Here is a 26085-nt window from a genome sequence, read left to right as displayed (position 1 = left end):
TCAAGAGAGGATTTTCTCCCGGGTTTCAGGCAGCTTCAGAGCCACCAGACCCCCACAGACGAGGGCGGCGAAGGCCAGGAAGATGGGGATGATCTTAGTGACGCCAATAAAGGCTGCGAAGATGAAGCTGGCAATGATGGCGGCGAACTTGCAGATCCCATTTAGGATACCGAACGCTGTCCCTCTGCAGAGGCAGGAAGACAAAAAAGATGAGATGCATAACTTCATACGGCTGACCGGTGAATTGAATATATTTTGACTCACTGTGGGGAGATTGGATTGCTGTTGGAAAAAAGCAATAAAAATATAAAACAAATGAAAGTTTGCTGGAAAAAAAGGAGAGGAGTCATCATATCAGATTGTGTGACCCTGTTAAGCTGAATGAAATTTCCTTTGATATCCTTAGCACAGGGGCAGAATTGTTATAGCTTTTGCAGGGTGAACACTGAAGCTGTAAGCCACGATAACTATCAGGCAAATATGAACTTTAGAGAGGTAAAAAGAGGCTTTGATAACAAGGACAAAAATGATCATTCTAGTGTATTATAATTTTGCATTTATTCGACTGTTGACTCTAACAGAGTTAAACTCCCTCCTTTAAACCTCAGGTAGAAACACATACGCACTGTAACAGATAAGATTCATTATAGCTCATTTATGCATCATTTCTGCTTCAACATGAATTATTGTTTTGTTTTGTTACTCTCTGAGGACAAACACCACACTTGTTAACTCAGTGGTTTTTAAGCTGGGATGTAAACATTTCCAAAAATAGTGCAAAGAAGATAAGTGCAAAAAACTCTTATCCTCATAGCTTGTTGCCAATTCCTCCATATTCATTTGTATTGCCAGTGGCTTCATTAAACCTGTAGTGCCTATAAAAAATATTCACCCCATTAGATGTTTTACCCTTTTATGGATTTTATAGATCAATCATGGTCAATATAACAGAAAAAACCTTTTTACCATCCAAGTGAAAATAGATTTCTACAAAGTAATGTTAATTACATAAAATATGAGATGTTAAATAATTCATTGCATAAATATTCACCCCCTTTAAAGTGACTGACATAATTCAACAGAAGTATTCCTTGCTACCATTACAGCATGAAGACAAAAGAACACTCCCAGCAACTCAGAGAAAAGGTTATTAAGAAGTGTAATTCAGGGGATGTATACCAAAAAAATCCAAGGCACTCAACATCCCCCAGAGTTCAGTTAAATCCATCATCTAGAAATGGAAGGAATATTGTGCACGTGTAAATCTGCCTTGATCAGGCCATCCTCACAAACTGAGTCTGGGTGCATCTAACTAACTCTGCTCCTAACTTTGTACCTTTTGTGTTGCTTGAACCCCCCACTCTCTGGTCAGGAAAGTGACTGGTAATTAAATATAGGGAACTAAAACCACCAACAGAGAAGTGGGGGAGATAAAATGTGGGATTAACTTTCATTATACCTTTTGGCAGAGGGATAGAGTTCAACAGATATGACCTCTAGTCCGTTCCAGGCCGCCACGCTGGCACCATAGAAGAGACACTGCCAACATATAACAGCGCCTTGACTGAAGCTCAGCAGTAACAGAAAAGTACAGGCTGAGGACGCCAACATGGAGCCACCTGCAGAGATAGATAATGACTCAATGAACTGAAGAAATACCAATGAAGAAAAAAAGGACTTTATACCTCTCCTGCTGATCTCACCTATAATTCTGATTCGTCCTATCTTGTCCATGAACAGTGCTGAGATGATGTTGCCAGGCAACACAGCCAAACTTCCCAGGAAGCTGACCATGTAGATGACGATGTCGTTCTCCTCTTGGAAGTTCAGATGGCAGCCTTTCTTTGGGTGGAGGAAGGTGGTGTTTTCCATTCGACAGTCTTTGAACTTTTCCTGCCAGAGGTCTGGAGAACACAAAGGGACATTTGAGAGGGAAATACTAACAGACTAAAGTTAATAATGACATTATTATCAAGGGTGGGAATCTCTCTCATACGATACATAAGGATATCATATGCCATGTGATAAGATATAGCAAGTTAAGATATGATAGAAGAAGACATGTGGCCCACAACGATGATATAGTCACACAATATACCAGTTCTCTGTTAAGTGGTATCATTTAGTGATACATCACAATCTCAGTATGTGGGGTAATTTTGTTTATTATATTGTCATGTGTTGTGTCTAGAGTTCCTTCCTTCCATTGTTCTTTTTCCCGCCTTTTTCTGTAATCAGTTTGACCTGCATACCCTAGTTCTCTTGCACAAGTGTTGCTGTTGCCCTAAATGCACAGTGTGCAAAATTCCACCACCAGGGGGCCCTCAACTAAAACAACACAATGTGATCAGTACAGACCAGTGCTGCCCTTCTCTGCCCATCTCCACTGTTTACATCTGGTTTTGAATTGAGGACTCTGTTCAATAAAGACAGCACATCATAAGGAGTATTTACTAAAAACAAAACCAATTTGTTTCATTCATAAATTTCTCATAATGAGGGATAAATATACTTAAAAATGTCACTTCCTGGTTGTGCTGGAAGCGGACCTAGAATGTGCATGTCTGCCGACACCCACGCTAGAGCACATTAGCATCCTGATATTGCTTTCAGCATGTTTCTCATAATGCCAAATTTATTTATTAAACAAAACTTTGGTTCGCTGTTCAGTAATACACCTTAAGAGGTGTTGTTTTGTTGAACAGAGTCCTCAATTCAGAACAAGTATGTATATGTATATGAGAGATGCAAATATCTATCCAACCTGATGAACTTGTCTGATCATGCAGGGTTCCTTTTAAGGAAATATTTGTGATACTGCAAGACCTCAAATAAATTTTTGTCCTGTTTTGTTCCATGACACCAGTACAACAGTCACAAACATAAAGGGAGAAAGAGAGAAATGTCGATGTGAAACAGCAACTGGTGAGTCACTGCTGTTGGCATGGCATTAAAGGTGCAGTATATAGTATTTACCCTAGCAATTTTTAGCTGAATTAACATGGTAAAGATGACACATAATACATAAAAGTAAACCTATCTAAATCACCTGAGTATGTAAAATTGTTTTGTATTTATTAATTTAGAATAAGCCTTCCATTTATACATAGGGAGGATCCCCTTCATGGACTCTGCCATCTTGGATTTTTGCATCTTGCATGTTCATACAGTACCACAAAAGGGATCAAGTAAGAGACCCTTTTTAAACTGGTTGCCACAGTTACCAACAGAAGTGAGAACTGCAATCAAGAATCTGACTGTTAAATGTTAATATTCTCAAATTGTATACACTGCACATTTAAGTTAGTGTTTCATTATTTACCAAACAGTACAGCAGTTTTCTTAAAGTGCAGGATTGTGACTTAATGAGGAAGAAAAGCTGTTAAAATGGCATCACAGGTCTGGTTTGCATTACTATGTATCCCAGCATTGAAATCCTCAATAATAAACAGATGTGAGTTTTCATTTGTGTCAGATTGTGCTCATTGGGTTAGACTCCACATTTCATACTGGTGTATGGTTGCACCAGTGCATTGGATGCTGCACACTTTTAGATTAAATAAAGGGTCGTAAAGGGCATCTTTTACATGGAATTTTATAGTATTTACTCAGCACACCTGTTATCACTCTTTATTTCTTAACTTCTTATCATTGCTGGTGGACATTATCCTGCCATCTTCTTCTTCCATCTCAATCTTAACATATTTTGTTGACACTGCTGTTCATGTCATGAGCATCCATGTGAGATATCATGAAGTGGTAAATCAAATTGGCGGTAAAATGTATTTACAGTTTTATTTCTTGCAGATATTGTGTTTATATGTGTTTGTATTTCTCACCAGTTATTTGATCATTGTATCACACATGCCCAGAAATGATTAACTGTTGTAATGATATTTTGACCCAGCCCTTGTAATACTGATGTCTGATATGAAGGTGTCAACAGATAATTTATAACAGTTATCTCTTAGTTTGTAAAGTACCTGTGTTGTAGAAGACGGTGTTCTTGATGGTGCAGTTCTCAAAAAAGGTGTTGGTAGACTTAATATCCTCAAAGTAGCAGTTTTCAAACAGTGAGTCTTCAAACTTCACAGATTTAATCTCGATATTTGCAAACCTGAATAAATGGGAAAAAATGAAGGTGTTGACTTTACAGGGCATGACTCCAGGTTGATTAAATATATTTAACACTGGATGGTGTTAAGGAGACATACTTGTCATGGATGTACTCCCCCTCACGGTGGACCTGATTCACCAGAGAGAAGTTAAAGTGGAAACGTTCGACCCGTTCTCGGTGAAACACTCGGACCTTGGACTCGTACTCCTCGTACTGCATGTATTTGATCATATCAGGAAACCAGACTCCCAGCCCGTGGTAGCTGAAACACATAAAAACACAAGCTCTTTAGAGCAACATGGTCTGCATTACAACACATCTGAATGATTCTGACCTTTAGCTTTACCACTGACTTTTCTTCTTATCAGATTAGACTAAAATATTCCAAAACTGGATGATTTGAATACAAATGCTCAAAGAAAGTCTTTAGTATTTTGAACAAGGAGATTTGTTTTTCTAAAAATCTGGTTGTGGGCTGGCAAGCTAAACATCCTTCCCTGTACCTGAAAGCCATGCAGAACCAGATGATGACCAGGAAGAGGCCTTGGAGTCTGAGTTCTGGAGCCGACAGTGACATGATGTTAGCCATCACCTGGAGAGGGAACAAGCAAAGAGGCACACACTTGATATATAAATAGGTCTGCAAGAAAAAGGGATTAATAATTTGTTTAAGACTATTTTAAATAAGTTTAATGGGTGTTGTGCAGAAGGGATGTGCAGACCTGTTGCAGCATGGTCATGTGCCTGACGGTCCAGCGCTGGAATGCAGTTCCAGTGTCGCTCTGGATCTCTATGAACTCGTCCTCCTGAGTTTGTGGAGTCTTGATGTTGGTCACCTTAAAGAAGAGAAACAGATTTGGGCATAAGAAAAGGTCAACATTATAGATCTTCAACAAAAATTCTAAACAGATTTTAAGGGAAGCGTGAAACATTAGGTCTTGGAAACTGACAACCTTAAAGACCCTGTAAAGTGATTTCCAAAGTTTTTGTCTTAACACACTAGATATGTTGGAATATGGTTGCTGTAAACATGTGAAAAGACTGAGATCTACATGTGACTGAATTCTAGATTTAGACTGTTAGAAAGTTTTTCATCTCTTTTCTGGCTTGGTTTAATTTGGGCCGGGCCAATATGTGGGCTCATGATGTCACACGCCCACAGCAGGGAATAACCCCGCCCTCTAACCCTACAATAAAATCACATTACAGTCTGTTATTAGCTGATGTCACTGCCTTTATTGAAAGAAAATGGTCAGTTAAATGCTGTTTTATGTTCATGGTGAGGTAAATTTACCAAATCTATCAGCCACAGTGGTCTATGGATCATTTACAGCATCATAACAGAGATTTGAGCCAGAAAACTGACTTTGTCTCTTCTTTTGAGGTCAACAAAAGGTCAAGAGACAGGATAATGGTGTGACCGCTTTCCTCAATTCAGATCGTAGCATTTTTAAAACATGAGTGGGTGTGGCTTCATCTCATTCAACAGACACACCCATACCATCCTGGAGCAGATTACTGCATGATTTTGAAGCTTAATTTGATAAAGTTAGAGAAGTTTTATTTGACTGAAATTTGACCTAGGGGCTCATAACACAATGACCTGTCATACAACAAACCTAAATACAGATTTATTTTCACTTTACGGGGTCTTTAATTGTAATAACATCACAGAAAATGTGTTTCTTTTCTAGCCTCATGTCACTAAAGTGAGTACATGTTCTGTAAACCAAATCAGACAATTGTTTATTTAAAGAAAATGCTAGAAACAGCATTTAACTGCTTACAGTGAAAACTCTCTCCGGCTCTCCTTTGGCCTTCCAGTTAGTGTCATGAACTTGTCTCAGCACCATCCACGCCTCGTCATGTCTTGCATTCTGAAAAAGAAAAAAAACCACAAACATCTCTTTCTGTGTGAAACGTCTCATTGTTAGCAGCACGCTGATTTTCACATAAGCTGCAGCCAGACACAGTTGAGTAAGAGCGTTCCCATGAGGTCGCCTGCCTCTTATCAGACTGGGAGATGTGTGATAATTTGGGAGAGAGTGATAAGAACACGGCGGAGCAGCACGGCTCTAACACATAAATACAACACCACATGTGGTCAGGGTCTGACAATGTCCTGGAGGAGAAACAGGGTGGGTGCTAGTCTGGTGGCGTCTTAGCAGCCTTTTGTTACCTTTACACTGCAGTGGGATGTTACTGTAGTGGCTAATGACTCAACAGTTTTGACCAATCACAGCTCAGTGTTTAATCCTGAACACATCACAATATAATGGTTGTTATTCTTCATCTGCCTGAGTTAGCAGTTCCCATCAGTGTGACTTTAAACTGCAGTAGAAACAACCTGTTTTACAAACATGAGTAGTTTATTCTTAGGTCACTGGATCTTACCTCCAGGAGGAATCGTGGGCTCTCCGGCATGAAGACGATTCCAATCAGTGCAGCCAGCGCAGGGAAAAGACACACGAAGATGAACAATCTCCAACTGTGGACCTGAAACTCTGTTCCGATGGCAAAACCCCAACCTGGAGGATCAACCAGAAGAAAGACTGTTAATATTTGAAGAACCCAGATCACTTTAATTATCTTTGGAAATAAGTAATGAGCAAATTACAAATATGTTAAGTCTGAAGCATCCAAACTTCAGTTAAGTGTTTGGATATTTAAGACAGCAGGCTGTTTATATTAGATGCTATTACTGCTTTCCATATTGCTCTTATATTTTCTCATTGTGCTTGCATTTTCATACATCTTCAGTCCTCTTTGTCTCTTTGTCATTAATGTTGTTGGGCTCCTGTTTTCCTTCTATTCAAATAAAGCTGAGCTGCTTAACCGGGACCCACAGGGAAAAGAAAAGTCATACATTGCTGTCAAAAACTGACATAAAATCAAATTTTTATTATTGTTATTTTAATTTCTGGGCTTTAATGCTTTTATTTTGATAGGTTGGTGGAACAGGGAAAATGAATGTGAAATGACGTGCAGAAAGGAGTCACAGGCCAGATTTAAACTCAGGTTGTCTGCTCCAGGGACAACTGTCTTTCTGGTCAGACTGGATGTGGTCATTCGCTCTAGCGTTGCTTCAAGTGCACATGTGCAATTTGGGACCACTTTCAGTGCATTTCTCCCTCATTATGAGAAATTCATCAGCAAAAACAAAACATCTGTTTTCTGTCTAAGTAGTTAAGGGAGGGGCCGTAGATGGGCGCCACTGAGCAGTGCACGTCTTAACCTGCAGAGGTGAGTTTGGGCATTTGATCTGGCACCCTCCATAAAAAGACACGTCCTGTTACAATTACAAAAATTAAGAATTTATCAGTCACTTTTTAAATTCATACAGATATTTCAGTGCAGAAATTCTACATACTGTACCTTTAATGCTCTCTTTGTTTAAGTCTCTGAGTATGAATGATACTCAATAAACTTGCCTTATCTACATTTAAAACACACAATACCCCATCTTAATTTCCATCTATTCAATGTCTAAAACATTACAAAGAACCTACCTGAATATCTCTACAAAAGTTTGAATTTCTGACTGCAAAATTTAAAAGAAAAAAGAAAGAAATATACTGTTGGTTGTTTAGTTCTTAAAAACACACCTGCAGATAAATAAAATTAACTGCAACATATTTGATGGGATATCTTTCCCCTGAGTCCATGTTAAATATACCCCCTCCTAAGAGCAACTTCATCTCAATTTTTGAGATTCAGAGCACCTTTCAGACCCTTTTTCTTTTTGCAGTAGATGTACGGTTTGTTTTTGCGTGCAGCTAAATACGGTACATGCGTCACATGTGATTGTGTTTGTTACCATAGTGAGGGATGATTCCCCAGGCGGTGAAGGAGGCGTACAGGCCTCCCAGCATCCAGAACATGCAGAGCCAGCTCAGATGTTCTCCACGTTTATCCATCTGCAGGAACTCAGTGAAGTAGGTGTACACTATGGGGATGGCACCGCCGATCCTGCAGGAGGAAACAAGAGCAAAAACCAGTCTATTACAGCAAAAATTCACTCTTCATATCGCCAGTCCTCTAGTTTATCATCTCCTAAGGGTTAAGATGTTTAGGGGTGCAGGATTGTGAGCTTTTTATTCTGTCGTCCTTCGAGGTTTGGTATTTGAAAAGGCAGATTCAACCAAATTACAGTGTTGCACTAATATTTATCTAAGCAGATATTTCTGGTTTAATTTGTCAACATTTTGACTTAAATCTCTGCTGTCAGCTGAACACACTGGCTGTATTAGACTCTAATCTGCTGTGTGCAAAACATTAAATCTGACTTTTAAAAGATCAGACATCTCTGTAGAGGCAATCTCTTCAGTTTTGATTGGCACTGGAAGCTGTTGGCTTTTTAGTGATTTGGGTAAATTTACTCCTTTTAGAGAGAGGAAAAACATTCATTAAGGCTTGTCTCTAGTTATTTGGATTTCATGGAAACAGATTTAGACGTTTGAATAGCATTTCCACACTATTTTTCTTTGAATACTATAAAGATAAAATAGAAAACTGGTGTGTGCACATATCCAGGTAAAATGTTAACAGGTGCAGGATGCGAAAATCATCAGTTGTTGAAAAAGGAGTTAAAAGGTTTGCAGACTGATCAGCTGCCAGTGAGAAACTTTATTTTACAAAAGGCCTGAAGAAGATCTGCTTCTTTTAAATGAGCCCAACTGTTGCATAACTATATATCATTCATTGTTTATATGTTTTATGGCATCCTTGGCTCTCCTGAGCACTGCTATATTTTCATATGTAGGCTTTTTAGGATGGAATAATATGAAAGTTTGAATTCTTGATATTGAGAGCAAATTAAAACAAATTTCTTGAATCAGCACAAAATCAGTAGTCATAAAAGCTGATTTTGCTTGTAGATATGAGAATTTAAAGTAACATTTCATGAAATCATTGACCTCTAGTTTTCTTAAATTGCACTAGAGCCAAAACTTCCTCCATCTCAGACATGGTGGTGAAAGATGAACAGGCGACATTGATTTGGTACCTTCAATTTCAATTTTTTAAAAATATAATGTGTATCTTACAGTTTGTGCGTGATGCCAAGACCAACCAGACCAGAAAAGCTAAGGATGTGATAAATCCAAAGAAGTCACAGGAAAGCCAGTCAAATGTTTTATGACTGGGCTGTTGGATAGGGCGGTGTTTCTCAACCAGTCACAGCGCTCTTTTTAGTGGGTTGGGAATATGCCTGTTAAAAAGATTGAGTCAATAAGTCAGTGACGCACTATTGGTTGAGCTTTTTTTAAAGGCATTTAGGACATGAATTTCTTCAAAGTGGGTGGTCGTTGGTCCTGAGGCTGAATACCACTGGGTTGGAGTATACAAAGAAATCCCTCTGTCCTTTAGTACAGTTATTGATTTAACATCATATTTACACCTTGACAACCACTGAAGAAGAATATAAACAAACAAGCACCTTTCCTTACTATCATGATTTATGAAGAACTCCATGACTAGAGTGCAGTGTTAATCTCGTCGACTAAGACAATGACTAAAAATTTTCAACTCCCTTTTTTCCATGAGAAGGACTAAAGCTTGGTATACACTGTGCAGTTCTGGGCTGTCCCAGATAAAAGATGAGCAATCTTGGTGATATCTTTGGTCATGGTTGTAAAACGGTCGTCCTGCGTTGCACTGTGAGACAGGCTGGCAGCCGTTATGGTCCTGCTACCAAGGATAGCCTGGGATAAATGTCTGAAGCCTCCTACAAACTGTGCATTTTTAACAGTCCCATACATATCTGCTTATATATGCTTCACTGTGCAACAAAAATCTCAAATGAGAGCTTGATGTGTGCAGACTGTATGATGACAACTCCCACTAAACGCTGCTGAATCGCAGGTTACGACGTACGCCAGTATGCCAAAAATAAATGTCTTCAGTGTGCGTTTTCAATCTACATCTCCAGTATGAAGCAAAGCAACTGTTGTAATTGTAGCATTCATATGCTGAGAAAAACACCTGAGATCAAGATTTAACCCTTGTTGAAATCCTAAAGACTTCCACATTTTGGAATATTCTCCATTCTAATACTAACTTGTTTGTTTGTTAGCACCAGTGACGTGTTTATCGTTATGTCATTTCTTGCTGCATTCTTATTGGTTTGTTAGTTGATGTACTGCAGGTCATAGCAGCAGTCACATAACCTGTCAACCTGTCTCACAGTGCGACATAGGACCAACAATTCTGAGCCACGATCAAAGATATCACCACGATTGGAACTGGCTGCGTAGATGGATGACACACACTATATTTCCTGCATACTGGCGTACGTCTTAGCCTGCGATTGAGGAATGTTTGGTGGGAGTTGTCATCGTTCAGTCTGGACACATCAAACTTGATGTCATATGAAATTCATGTCGCACAGTGAAGCACGCCAGAAACTTATCAGATTGCTAAAAATGCACAGTCTGGAGGAGGCTTCATAAATTAGTTCAAAGAAAATGATTGCTTTGAAAAGTAAAGACTGAAATGGAAGGACTTTTTATTTACTAAAACTGCATTAAAATGTTCATGAGTTTTTTGTGGAGTAAAACTACCGAGGTTAAAATTACTCAAACGTGACTTAAACTAAAAACAACGTTTTAATCTAAGAAGTAAGAAAAAGCTGACAAAATAAGACTGCTGGAATGAAAATCTGGGATATTCACCACAAAAATCTGGAGGTCTACAACCTCTACATATTTAACTTTCACATCTGCTGTTATTTTACTCCTGCATACTTTATAACTCACCAACATTCATTTGTCAGATGGCAATGCTTGAGTGCATAGACTCACTTTTTTTCTTTTAAACTGGTCAATGTCTTGTATCAAGATGTTTCCATGCATTTTCGCACATTCCGCAGCCTATAAGCAGTCATCGTGTATCATGATTCATCTGATACACAGTGTATGCCTCTGGGTATGGACATGAAAAGACAACATTTAGAGTTAAACACGTTCACACAAGACTTCACTTTCATGCAGCGTTGATGTATGCAATGGAAAAGCTGTTGTTTCTTGGTTAAAAAAATCCCAGCGTAGCACAGCAGAGTGTCAGCAGATCAGTCATACAACCACATTACTCTGTCTAACCTCAGCAGTGCCAGCCTGCAAATTAACTCAGTTTGATTGTCATTGAATTTTGATTTTCTTGTGATTTATTTGTACTTAATTGGTCTTAGATTTACAGAAATAATAACAGCATGATGCAGATTTGTAAGCAGTAGAAAGTCAAGCTTCATTAGGTGCGTCCTCAAGAGGGAATGGAAACAGCTAAAAATGCATATTTGCATTTATGAATTTTTGAATTTGAATCTAAAATGTGACTGGTTTTCGTCACACAGGATTTGTAAATTTGCTGCTCAAGTTAAAATGTTTGATATCTACTGGATCTGTAGTTGTAATTTTTATATTATAACTAGTTATATTGGTTTATATTAAAAAAATTATTGGAGATAACCACTGATAAGAGCTAATGTGTTGTTAGCATTGTGAGCACTCCACCTGTTTTTCTGTTTTTGTCCACACGAACAGATTGTCCTACGCAAACCAAAGCCTAATGATACAGATTGGTCCATAAAGCTAGAACTAAAAATACTCAACAAATGCAAACCAGGGCACATCCCATGGTGAAAATGATCACCCCTGTGTACGTAGACAACATTTCTATGTAGGATCTGTAAATAGAGATCAAATAGACAATAGAAAAAGGAGATTATCAACATTTTTTTTAGACTCATTCTTCTCCTAAACACTGTCCAGTGAAAGAGATGTGCAAAGTATTTTTCTGTTAACATTAAAAAGTGAAAATTTTCCATCTTTTATGTAATGTCAATAAGAATCCAGGGGTGTTGTGCATTTTTGTTTTGTTTTGTTTTGTAAAGTGTGCACAGTTCCTCTGCAGACATGTCAGTGATTTGATCTGGCCTCATTATCACTGTGAATCAGCTACAGTTGATTGTTTTATTCTGCTCTCCTTCTTGTTCTTAAACATTAATATGTATGCTCTACATCCAAACTGCATTCATTATTAAGAGAAATGTGTGTTTTAAAGCAGAAAAATCAATCCCGGCTCAGCTCAGAGGTGCTGACGACAGCAGGAAGACAGCCATAAAACTCATATTAAAATCAGGAAAACGCTTCATTGGCTTGTTTTAATGAGAGGGTAAATGTGCTTTTTATTGAGGAATATTAACTTAAAATCAAGTCAACTCTGGTGTTTGACTTATGTTGACTTATGAGGTGCTGCCCTTCAATGATCCCACTTAAATGTTTATGTTTTTATTTGGAGGAAATGTCTTTAAAAGTTAAAACAAATATGTGCTTTCTTTTTATAATTATTTATACATGAGGCCAGTCTTCATAAAAAGCCGGTGAGGTTGTCAATCCCTTGAGTGAAGCCTAAAATTATTGAAGTAATATTGAACAGAAATGTGTCTCACCCAAAGCCGGAACAGAACCTGAAGAAGAGAAAGAAGCCGTAACCCTGGGCGAAGCACGACAGGAAGGAGAAGACCAGGTCGATGGTCAGGACGTAGATCAGACACTTCCGCCTCCCCATCTTGTCACACAGACCCCCCCACACCAATGCCCCCACCATCATGGCTACATAGACCAGCAAACCTGCAAATACAAACAAAGAGCAAACTCATTAGGATGCAGGTCCCCCAATACATTTTAAATCAAACTAGATCTCATTAAAACAGACTTTAAATTTGCATGTTGGGTAACAATTATATATCCATAATTGATAATCAGTAATAATCACTGTGTACATAGCTGCACCTGTTTTTGATTTTTGAATGTTTAGGAATTGCATTGATTTCAAATTTTCAGCAAATATTTTTCTGTTTATAAATTGTTCCATTTTCAATATGCAACATGTACAATAACCAGCTCTGTAAGGCAAACATAGAAACACAAAAGTTTACTACAGTTCACTTCCATCCACCTCCCAAGTAAGTCAATCACTACAATTGTCAATATAAAATTAAAAAATAAAAATAACTGTATCTGCACTTGTATAAATCTGCATACACTCAGATTTTATTTAAAACTAAACATGAAAAAATTAAAAGAGAAAAATGCAGTATGGTTCAAATTTATTGCAGTGATTCCCAGTCTTTTTTCCCTTGGAAACCCGGCTACCTTCAAGGGAAACATGGCTCCCAAAGACCCAGATGAAAAAAAGTGATACAGCTCTGTCAACAATGAGCACCAATTTTTTATTTTTTATGGATATAACCCTAATAAAATCAAGACAGTCTGTCTGACTGCAGACTGTACATCTCTGATGACCACCGTTCATGTGAGACGCTGTCTCTGTCACAACAGACGTGCTGTAATTTGACGCTACAAAGAATTTCCAGTTTAGATTTTTCTTTAGAAATTTAACTTTATTCATAAACAAGGTGTGGCAGTTACATTCAGGACCACGTTGCACACATTACAGACTAATTATCTTTTCATATAGGAAACTGAGAAAAAAGTCAGAGGTCTAGCTTAGAGGTCTGGGATCAAACCATGGGCACATATTATATATATATATATATATATATATATATATATATATATATATATATATATATACAGTGCTTAACAACAATTTATTAGACCACCTGTCATATTTGTCTCAGAGACCATCCAGCATCATGAAGTGCTTTAATGCGGACTCTTTCATTTTCAATGAGCTCTCGACATTTTAACATTTTGAACAGGAATGAGGAATTTCAAACTGAATTCACCTTTTTAAACCCAAATTTGAGCCGCCTTACTGGGCTTCTCTAGGAAGTCAGAAATGAATCAAGCATAACATTCAACCACTAAAACCCCTTTTTTTTTGTTCAGGAATGCAAGTAAATAACTATAATTTGACATATTAATCAAGAAATAATAATGTGCTTTTTTTTTTTCTGGGTTTTTTTTTTTTTGTAAATTATTAAATTTGAAAATTCATAGATAACAATAATAATTATATTATTGCATTCATAATATTCAGTTAAAGAGCTTCTACATATTGATGTTTTAACCATTGCAGAAACAAAAAAAATGATTTTGGTAATTACCAGTGCTGTTAATTTAGGGCAGCTGTGGCATAAACCTTACTTTGGGTGGTGGTCTAATAAATTTGTTAAGCACTGTATGTATGTGTGTGTATATATATATATATATATATATATATATATATATACATATATATATATACAGAACAGGTGGACACCAATAAATCATTGACAAAAGTGAATGTGGTCTGAATACTTTCTAAATGCAATGTAAATGCTAAGTGTATGCTTAATAAAGTATATAAAATGTTACACTGTTTTCAGCATTCAACAGTTAACATAAAGGTTACTAAAGCCCAAGTCTGGCCTGCAGCCCCTGTCCTGCATGTCATTCCTCGCGCTTTCTCCATAGTTTGACACCATTTGGCAAATTAAATAAACATTTTTAAAAATCACTTATGTAGTTATAATGTCATTTTTTTTATCATATTATCATCCATCATAAAATATGTAGTTCACAAAATTAAGATTTTATGTGACACAAACTTAACAAATAATAATAATATCTGCATTGTTGAAATTATTGCACATTAGTTATCCTCTTTTAATTGTTTTTACTCGTAAAATAATCATTAATTAACTCATTTAATCATCATTTCCTGTTTATTAGTTATGGTAATTTGGGTTTCAATAATTTCACTCAAGCTTCACTGAAAATCTCCACAAGGGGGCTCCCTCTACCCTTGTATGGACACAGGAGAAGAGAAGTCTTCATATTTTATTCTGTAATTCAGCTTGATGCTTCTTTCTTGATCAATTTTTCTGAGTTCTTGTAATAATGGAGCAAGGAAAATACACCTCGACTGATAATAGCATTCCCAGAAACCTGAAGGTCGAAGCGATTTTGAGGCACTGAAGTGTGCTTTACTTTCATAAAAATCCCCTTCCATATTCGTCAGTCTGCCTCAGGCTTTGTTCAAATGTAATAAGTGTTGCTAAAGTTATCTTTGCTGTCATCATAAGTGTCACATCTGACATTTCTTTGTTTTTACATGGCATTTCCTTCCAATTCAGTGATCATTTGTCACATTTTTCTTGCAGATATCCGCTCAGAACCACAGCGGCTGGAGCTTTTCCCACTTGGAAGGAGGTCTACTCTGCAATTTCTTTATGTTTTCGGGCAACAATTGTGACCAGCTGTGCTCCATCGAGAAGATTATAATGATTATGTTCTCTGAAAAGGGGTAATACTGTCTTTTTTCACAGTCAGGACTCAAACCTACAACCTCTGCGTCGTGTGTTTTAAACCTTCAGAACCATACCTCCTGCCTGCTCCGTGTTTTTACTACACACAGCCCTAATTACAGCACGACTAAGCAGCTTAATGGCACGTGGAGCCATAGTGTGCACCTTCCCTGTGGATTACTAGGCTCTCCAAATGCTCTGACGCTCCACACGCCAAGCTGCACATCTCATTCAACAAGACAGTGCTCAGGGCAGCAGGAGACAAAGAGCCAAGGCTAACATGTCACTTATATCTCGGCCTAGTTGTTGCTTAAGGCCATGTGTATGTCTTGGATATGACTATGGACAGGCTAACAGGACGGCTTTGTGATTAGGAGGGCTGGCTCCAAGGTGGAGGCCTGGGATCAAGCCCTGCAGCAACATGATTCAATCTGCCTGTTTAAGTGTTTGAGGGAAGGACTGAATCCTTGGAGGGGAAAGAATTATCTTACTTCTTCTGGCAGTATTTGAAGAGAAGATGTTCTCAGCACAATTAACACCATGATAAAAAAGAGTAGTCTTTGGAGGGCTTGGACTCCAGACATACATTATGAATAGACCCACCTGTAGAATGCTTTGTAAATGAATGAACAGCTCCCCAAAAGTGAAGCCAAAATATTTGGAACTCTTACTGACCGGCTGTAATATAAACCAAAAGCTCCACCTCCTCTATGTTAACAGATGGGATACAGATAAACTATAAAATCAAAATATGTGTCAAATACATTTTAATTTAAATCTGGTTTCTGCCATTTTTGTCCATTCTTGTTGTGGTTATTTATGTGCAGATGCTCTTTTTCCAACAAATTTAGTTTTTTCACTTATAAGGTGGCATAAATTGTTGTAGAACAGCATGATTGACTACGCTATTAACAAATTTGTCGGGCTCTTGCAGCACTGTATGCTCCAGATTTTTTTCAGCAGAGTAGCAAAGAATCAGCAAAAGAAAACTGTACACTGTGTATAAATGTGGACGTAGTCTCAGTGGCGTCACTCACTGGTTACTGTAAGGGACATGGGTCATAGATATACTGCTTTCACCTCGCGTTCATGTTTGTGTCAGGCTGTGTCATTAGCTTTCCTGTAAATACTCTCATCTATACGCAACACATTTCTGGAAGCACCAAAGGGCACATGAAAGAGCTCATAATACCTGATGTGTTAGATGTAAACTAAAAACATAGAGTCACTTGAGGAGGTTATTTCAGTCATAATTCTGAGATCTGATGAAGGAGGAGAGGATCGTGTGACAGGAGAGGAACAGCATGCTTGGTGCTCTCGCACCATTAGAACTTTAATAATGTAAATATTCCCTCATCTGATACAAACAGCTGCTTTAAGCATCACAAGCAATACTTAAATGTTTTGGCAAGTGATGTATTTGTGAGGATGTCTGGCTAAACAATTTGTCAACACAAAGAAAGAGAAACACGGGCCACACAACAAACAAATCATCAGATCATGCGGGATGAAGAACATCTTACCTGGGCGCAACAACTTTTGTCTTAAGTTAACAGTGTTAAAGACTCATATGACTCAACTGAGAACCTGAAAAATTCACAAATCTGTGAATTAGAAGATCAGTAATTTACTGAAGACGTGGACTATTTAGAAACTAAAATGGCACTTTTGGAGTCACAAATCTGAGATCATAACTAATAAAGTATTAACATCTATAATCAATAACATCAGGCCAGCTAGGGCTGATGATTTGTGGTTTCAACACACTGTCTGGACCTTGTTTCCATGACATCCTTCTGGTGTATTGGTTTGTTTAGTAACCGTGTTAACTGGTGAATGAGGGCTGTTCACAGCAGTACATGCAGTTGCAGTATGAAGAAAGAAATACGCACACTGCAGCATATAACATTATTTTTTCAAGTGTGAACATTACAATGAAGAAAAGCATAGAAATAAGGTACATATATGGCTTAAGCTCTCATTAACAGTGAATGCATAGTTCCTTAATCTTCATAAAGACATATATGTACACAGTCTCGTACCTTTGCCTTTTTCTTGTTTTTTAACTGTCTTTGCACTAAATGAAATGTTTTACATACACGCAGGTAACTAGATAGCTTGGTCCATATGACAAAAGGGTTGTAATAAGGATTTTGTGAAATGTCTATGGGGAATTTGAATGCCGAATTTCAGTTACAGAGCCAGGGCTGCCAAAAAAATGGTGGCGACTGCTGAGCTCTATTAGTTATCCCTACATACTAATGATACCTGTCACCCTGAAAGATAAAATAGTTCAAATAATTTTTAGCAAGTACAGCTACTAAGCGTAAAGTATTAGTTCAGGCAGACCATAATTGAGATCAGCTGATTTCACACAAGCCATTATCAGCTGACGACCAGCTGATCTGCTCTAAGCACACTATTGGCTAATTGCTATCATGCTGCCTTATTTAAACTGCTCTGAACTGGCTATGCTCTGCCACTCTCTCTGCAAGCTCCTCTTGCAACCCTCCTCCACCCCAGCTCATCCTTCATTCTGCTTCTGGCTCCATCAGTGTCATTCTGTTGTCATTGATGCCTGCTCTGCTCTAGGGTTATGTAACTGCTAATTACTGCTGCTAAAGAAATTTGTATAGCCACAAATCATGTGTGTTTGTTGACAAAGTGGTCCTGACTGAAATTACTTTTTATGTCATCTACTGCATCATAGATAAAGGAAATAAAGCTCACATATAAATCAATGATAGAAACTAACTTGAGTATATAGGAAGCCTTGTTATTTTATACATGCTTTACTGGGCAGACATAAATCAAGCTAAAATACTGAGTTTTGTAACTGTTAAGATCTACAGCCATTCATGGCTTTAGTGTAGCTAACTGAACCAACTGGAAAAACTAACATTATATTGCCTATATGCTTTGATTTAAGTGCATCTGAACGAATGTTTGCCTTAGGAATTTATGTCACATTTCAGTCCGACAACTTTAAATGTTAAAGTAGCAGCAACATATGATTGTTTGGGTTTGGCATTCCGGCTACAACCTCATCACTAGTTGTGCATTCATTTTTCTTGTAAAAAATATGTGGAGTGATGAGAGAATTAACTTGTAACCCCTTAGTCCATCTACAGGTGGATCCTGAGGAGGTGGTGGGGCTGAAAGCAAGAGTGCAGCACCGGTGCAAGGCAGAGCTAAATAAAGAGAGGGGCGATCTTACACCACCATTGGGAGGATGTGTCATGTGATTGTGGAGAAAGATTCATATCAGTGTGAGATCAGTGCAGCTCCATTTAACACACATTAGGAAAGATTTTCAAAACACAATTTGTGAACCAATAATGCATTGCTTTGACTGGTAATATTTGCACATAGTGAGCTATTGTGTAGCCTTTTTTACTCCCTCTCATCAAGGGCTCCTTGTTACTCACAAAGTCTGTTGAATCATTTATAAGTTTTATTTTTCTAGCTGAAGTATTTCCTTGGTTGCAAAGATGCGACCCAGTACTCTGATTTGGTAAATCACCCATTTCAAATTAGCAAGTGGGGTGTTAAGAAGAACTCTGGATGTACTTTAATCATGAAGACAACAGCATACAAAGTGCTGAATTTTATACGCCAGTGAATAAAGATAGCTGTTGGTGTGGTGTCAAGAAAGAGCTGCAGTCAAGCATTCAAGCTGCAAGTACAAAACAAACAAAAAGAAAGTCTGCAGAAAGTTTTAAGGAGTCAGAGCTAGTCAAACAGAGAAACACAAAGGAAATGTACAGAAGCCCTAAGAGGACATGCATCCATACTTTATACATACATATTTTACTCTGTCCATCTGTTTAACCTGACCTTTCAGTGTGGCTCTTTTTTCCTGTTTTAATAAATAAATATGGCCCAGTTCAGATAAAACTGCCACTATGCTATAGCTACATTTGAGCTAAATGCTACATGGGCAGCAGCCATTGTTATCAGCTTCTATTACAGCTAAACTCCACCCATAGCTTCCACCTCCTTCCCCTTAAATGATGCTGATTGGTCAGGTCTCTTTTTCAGGTTTGCAGGATGGTTTTGGCTGGTGACAGACATGAAATCTGGCCAATCCCTCTGCTCAAGGTTAACAAATGTTTCCTCATGAAGAAAACAACTTCAACTATGCTAAAACCTCAAGAAAACAACCAAAATCTACTTGTTACCCTCGAGCAAAAAGAGTGAAATTAAAAGCACAGATGCATAACCTCTTTGGGCTTCCATATAACTGGATATAAGTCTTGATTAATGTGCTTCTTGGAGTACACAGTACAAAACATAACTGTAATGAATGCTAGGAAGCACCAAAAAAAAGTGCTTTATTCCTTAAACATCAGCAGAGAAGCTTCATTAAGCAGCCTTATAATTTATGCATGACCTTTTAAATTGCAATCCCAGGTTTATTTCAGGAGTAAATTCACTGCAAGCTGGTACTTTCTTGAGAATGTCAGTTAAATCTCTGCAACCAAACAAAGCCTGTTCAGCAAAGCCTCCCACATTTTCACTCTATCACTCAGTAAAAGCACTGCTAAAGGTGAAAGCTCCAACCCTCCTCTTTTTTTGACTGAAGGTTTGGGAGTCCATAAGTGATCCAGGACTGAGGTTAGGATTAAACACATTTCTGCTTCTGTGAGTTCAGCGAACAGGGCATGAGTGTAAATCACACCTGATCATTCTACAGATCCACTTCATATTCTCAGCCTATGATCAGCCCTCCCCTTCTGTACTGCACAGACGCTGGGATTTCATTTTCACCAGTTCTTCCTCCTGCTTCCACGGCCTGTCAGAGGCCTGAAGCGTATCTGACAGCTCTGCACTGGGCGCTGCAGGCCGCCAGGCTCTCTGACTGCTGCAACATGCTCCATATTAGCCTGAGAACACACTCTGAATACAATCACCACTGGGTTCCTCATCAATCTCTTGCACCGCCTTATCCCAGGAGCCTGTTGTTAAGATGAGATGAGCGATGAGCAATCTGCCACATCGCCCGGCTACACACGAAGCCGAGGAAATAAGGTGAGGGGCTTTAATTTGCAGTTGAGTTGCCAGCTTAGAAAGTGAAGAACAGATGCTTTCAAGCTACATTTGCCAATAAGTTTGGTCTAAGATGCAAACAGAGTAATTTTGGCATGTTTACAACTGTGATAGAACTGAGCCAGCAGGCTCCTGAATACTGCTCTAAATAATCCACGTTATACTCTAAATGTTAAACATATTAAAAGCATGCCCTTTTCCCTGTCAGGTTTCAAATATATTTCAACAATTAGCAAGTTCTGGCATCCTTGCCAAGTCTCACTTTCAATGACTCACTGTGGCTCAATGGACCTGCGCTCTAATAGGACACACAATGTTGGTTTCCATCATAATTTGCATTAGCCTACAAAGATCCGAGCCTCCTAATGTCTCCCACTGCAGGGAGATGTCTCTGTCTGACGCATCGGTCTGCAACCATGTGCCACCCAGAGCCAGACATATGCAGGATTTTGCTTCAGCCAAGCACAACAGCAGATCATTTCACTGATGACTTCCTCCACTCTGGGAAAAGATAAGAACTCTTCAACAGATGATTGTAATTAGCTCGGCTCGTAGGTTTCCAGAAGGCTGTATATCTGTTTTGGAAGGATGTGTTGGCTAAATCTGTTCTCAGCCATGCTAGCTGCTAGCTCCAGGGATTGCAATAGCAGACTGTCTTCTGTTTGTTCACCAGATTACACTAAAATATCTCAGCAATGCTTAAATGGATTGTTGGGAAATTTTGTAGACATTCACTGTACACAGAGATGTGTTCCTATTGACTATAAAGATCCTTTTAGCTTTCCCATGGCTTTCAAAAAAGTGACTTATAGGCGCTGATGCAGTTAGGTGAGGCCCCATGTAGGCCTGTAGAGACTACAGTCCTCCTAGGTAGCCTGGGTCCAAGCTGAACGGGTCCTTTTCCAAACATCATTCTCCAATATCCTATTCAATCCAGAAAAATCTGGCTTATTGTTGATCATCTCGCCAACTTTCTTAAAATTCAGTGCAGATGTTAATATTCTCTGGGTGGATTTCATTCACTCAAAATACATAAAGTAAACTGGCAAACTTGTTATTTGTTCACCAATTATCTGTGCCACTTGTCCCCTTCAGTGCCACTGGGTTTCTGGATATGATTTCAGCTGTCACGGGGGGGGTACAGTCAAAAGGCTGACATACAAATATCCACACCCACAATTACATCTCCAGGCATTTTAAAACCACCTGGAAAGGAAGAAGTAACCCCAGAGAACCCACATATGCACAGGGAGAACATGCAAACTCCACAGAAAAAGCTCTGTCTGATTAAGGATCCTCCTTGCATTGAGTTGAAACCATGCAGAACCATGCAGCCCCTGCAGTTACTCGAAATCTGCATGCTAGGGGTCTAATATGATAACCACCATTATTCAGCTTTATAATGCATCTTCAGGAATCAGTGGGTGGCACTGCCAAAACTATATTCATGAGTTATACCAGTGATACTCAACCTGTGGCTCTTGAGCCGTTTGTGGCTCTTTTGTGGCTATTTGTGACTCTTTCAGCCCAACTTGAAGAAGAAGAAATCCCATCAAAATATTTCAAAAGGAAGAATTACCAGCAGAAATTACTTTTGTCTTGACTAGCCACCACAATCTATCCCAGATTCAATGCTGTTTGCTAACCAGCATTTTTCAAAACCTAAAACTCTGGTGCAGAGACATCACTTCTTGTGAGGGGGAACCTATCCTTCAAGTCCAGCAGCCTTGGAGGTTAGGTGAAGTAAATATCATGGACTGCCAAGGCCATGAGCTTTGGCAGTCCATGGAAGCATTTGGAATCAACTTAAACTGCCTTGAAAAGCCTTCTGACTGTTAAAAAATCTTTGTCAACTCTGCTGCTGCTGTGGGACAGTTTATCCTTCTCCTCTCTAAGCATGTGTAGTAGGGGGTCCCCAAACTGGCTACTGGTTCTGTTAGAAAACGGAACTACCACTGTAACACCTAACACCTAACTCTTCTCCGTATTTTAAAAAATGTAATATCGTCTCATATTTCCAACAAATTATTGTCTGACATACATTTTATGGTAGTAGTACTAATGACTTGGATCATTAGGGGTACAGATAAAGGTATCATTATCAATAAAAAATAATAATCCCAATCCCAAATTGCACCATACATCATATTTTTTCATTCTATGTTAAACTATAATTAGAACCACATCTCTCTAATGTTAACTGTTTTCAGGAAAGAAGAGGCCCTTAGGTATTATGGCTCCTGCAAAAATATTTTTGTCAACATGGCTCCTGGTTAGGGCTAGGTTGAGCACCACTGTTCTATACCATCTAACTGAACAGAATAAAAATGGGAACAGATCATGTCAATGTTACCTCAGGATGAATGGATTACTCATCAATTGACTCTACGGATTGACACACTATTCCCTCTGCTGATTTTACCAAGCTAAATATTTGCTCTCAAGATTAACCGCATCAACCACAATTAACTAACATCCACAATAAGTACATTTTTTTTAAAATCACAATTAATCTGATGCTTTATTTTTTTTTCAGTACAAATTGATTAATCCACTGCAGCATCTCCCTGCAAACTCTCAGACAGCTCAGTGGACAACTCATCTGAACCTTCTGTTATCAAACATTTACTTCTTTACCGTTCCCTTTTTTCCTTTTCAATCCATAACAAGTTCCTTTTTCTGTGTCAAACTTTATGTCTTCAATCTTCAATCCACTTTAACAAGCAGGTATCCAAACAGGAAGTCAATTACCCTTGATTAAAAACAACCCAAACAGACACAAGAACAGTTTTTAAAGTAAAATAAGGGGATTCTAAAATGTGATCTAAAGGATGTGATTAATTGTGATCAACTGCAGAAAACTCTTAAATCTTTTGACAGCCCCAGTTAAAACCTTATTCTCTGGTGTATAATTAGATGACTCCATAAGTGAAAACTTTTCCATCACTTCCAGCCATATTTTCAATTTTTCAATTTAACAGATTTTAGCATACTGTTAGGGTTAATTCAGATGTTGATTGTACTCTTGTTCATTGCATCTTTTAACCTCAGCATGTAAAAAAATCAAAGAAACAAAGGGATCAAAATTTAGCATGTCACATAAAATTTACGACAGACAGGGCACAGGAGGCCTAGTGGTTTAAGGCCCGTCCTATGTATATACTTGGCCCAGGTTAGAAACTGGCCTGTGGCACTTTCCCCCAGCTCTCTCTTCTCTGCTTTCAATTCTGTCCACTGTCTTCCTCTATCAATAAAGGCATAAAAAGTCCAAAACTAAATAAAAAAAAATAATAATTTAAGACGAACGAACCTGCTCCAATTGTTATAGATTGAAGTGACTTTGTTGACCCCAACTTTTCAGCAAGCATTATAATCAAGTCAGCACTAACTTTTTTTAGTATTATTTCTCCTAGGTGAATGTCCTTTGTATGTTGGTTGGATAAAAATAGAAATATAAAGTGTAAGCACATATGTCTATTTGACTTTGTTTATATTTCTAAAGAAAAAATATTTTAAAAAAGTCATATTCAAAACTCTGGAAACTTTTAAAAGGTCTGTCATCTTTAAGATGCATTACTCTTTTTTAATCTAGAAATATTTGTTTCTCCATCTTAACGCTGTTATCTTGTTGAATGTTTTCTTGTCTTGCACTGACAATAAGACTGGAATCATAAATGCCATCTTAGTAGGTGAAAAACAGTGCTGAAAACGGCACATCGTATCTGCAGAGCAGCTGCATGTTAATCTATTTAGGATGTTAGCATTTCTACTTTAGCATTTAGCTCAAAGCACTATTCTACCTGTGACTGCTATAAACAATTAAAAAGCTATAAAAAGTTTTCTGGCTTATCCGCCTTCCAAAAGACTTAAAATCAGTTACCATTTTCATTTGTATTAGTTTCAAAAAGTTGTTTCATACTCAAATGACCTCATCCAACCTCTTTTCCCCCTCCACTGTCACTTACCCAGAAGGCCTTTGTCAGAGTTGGATATGCACATGTCCTTCTCAGCACTGGGCATGACGAATCCCACCACGAAGCCGTCCACACCATCAGCCATCAGCGCCAGTCCCAGCACGAAGAACAAGGTCCACTGGAAGCGTCCATGGCCGCAGTCCTCCATGATGGTCTCATACTGCTCCGGCAGGTTCTCCTCCTCCTCCTCCTGCTCTTTAGCCATACGGGCTTTCCTCCTGGCCTCCATCCGAGCCGCCCGCCTCGCCTCCTTGATCTCATCTGGATGAGGGATGCCCTGGTACTCCCCCTCATACATCTGCTCATCATCGTCTGCGCCCTCTGTGGCATCACTAGCAGCATCCTCCTCCTGTGGAGGGTAGTCTGTCTGGTAAGGGTAGCCGTCCTGACCCCCTCCATCCTGGGTGTAGGTGTACTCTCCACCCTCTGTCATCTGCTGGTTCACATTGTTTTGATAGGGGTCATCCATGGTTCCTGCTGGGTGAGAGCGGAGCAGGACTGACTTTGCCTTGTAGCCGTCGTACTCGTAGGAAGCTCAAGTTGTCAGCTATAATGACATAATCCTCTCGAGTAGCCGTGAGTTGCTGTCAGTGTTGCCACAGTCTCCTGGGCTCCCAGTGTCCAACAGAGACTGCAGGTACAATGTGGTTTAATCTTATGAGGGGTCTATGGCTGAAATTTAAGGCCTCAAAGGTTGAGTCGGAGCACTTTTAACTTAAAATCTGCATGCTGGACCTAAAATGCAATACAGACGACACAAATGGATGGTTAGGATAACAACATTTGTACAGCAAAGACATCACAATGTTGCACTTTTTCACAGACTTTGACCTGCCAGCATCACAGCATCCATAGTCTAAAAATACTGAGGGAGCATCATGACCTTGAACTGAGGGCAAAGTAGGAGAGGGCACAGAGAAAGCCTAGAATAATGAGATTTACCTATTGCATCATTGAATTACAGCAAAGGGAGCCATTTCTGCATAATTTTGTTATGCTGTTGATTCTGACAGTTTCTAATCAATTTTATTTCTCATGTCTCAAAAATTGTCTTTTTACTTTCCCTGTCAATTCTGTAACTTTAACATGACATATTTGATTGCGTTAACTGATTATTTGCTTGCTTTTTTGCCTTTAATGCTAAGCATATAACTTAAACTGCTGATTGCGGTTATGGAGAGTAGTTAAAAGTATCAAAAAGCAGCAGAGAGCAGCTCAGGACTCCCAGTGTCTGTCCCAGCTTGCGTGTCCTTCCACACAACCAGATAATCTCTTCGTCTGCCTGCTCAAATGCTCTGACGCCATTTTGATCCATCACACAGCACTGCTGCAACAATGACACATTCAGATTTGTCTTGATTGTTGCAGAGCCCAGAGGCACCAACAGGAAAACAATAACATAAATTATATTGTATTTTAGGAATTTAGCTCGCTGTCACATTCATTAATGGCATCATTTAAAGTTTTGTTCAGTGACGGCTGGCAGACATTCATACAAAATTAAGGAAGTGTTTGCCCAAGGCTGTATCCTCTGTTATTTGGAGATAACAAATGATGCATTGTAAAAATGTTTTGTGACAGAGTAGCATCACTGAATGCAAAGTAGCTTTCACTTTAGCTGACTGATGCCAGAGTCTACTGTCTAAATATAAATCAACATAATCTACTATTTTATCTCCATATGCCTGATCTGG

At 38.6% G+C, this 26085-nt stretch overlaps 1 protein-coding gene across 1 annotated transcript; it reads right to left on the bottom strand.

Moving 5' to 3' along the window:
- Window positions 1–24860, bottom strand: sv2ba (synaptic vesicle glycoprotein 2Ba). Its single transcript, XM_041791637.1, has 12 exons — window positions 24383–24860; window positions 12564–12744; window positions 7935–8086; window positions 6512–6645; window positions 5905–5994; window positions 4840–4953; window positions 4621–4709; window positions 4215–4379; window positions 3984–4117; window positions 1704–1904; window positions 1460–1619; window positions 1–184 (listed from the first exon to the last, which is right to left on the bottom strand). Exons 1-12 carry the CDS (start codon window positions 24858–24860, stop codon window positions 1–3), a joined length of 2082 nt encoding a protein of 693 aa, XP_041647571.1.
- Window positions 24861–26085: the final 1225 nt, after the last annotated feature.

Source organism: Cheilinus undulatus, linkage group 1 (assembly GCF_018320785.1).
Source record: "Cheilinus undulatus linkage group 1, ASM1832078v1, whole genome shotgun sequence".
Lineage (NCBI taxonomy): Eukaryota > Metazoa > Chordata > Actinopteri > Labriformes > Labridae > Cheilinus > Cheilinus undulatus.
The sequence above is the reverse complement of the archived record's forward strand: the minus strand, read 5'-3'. Positions and strand labels throughout refer to the sequence as shown.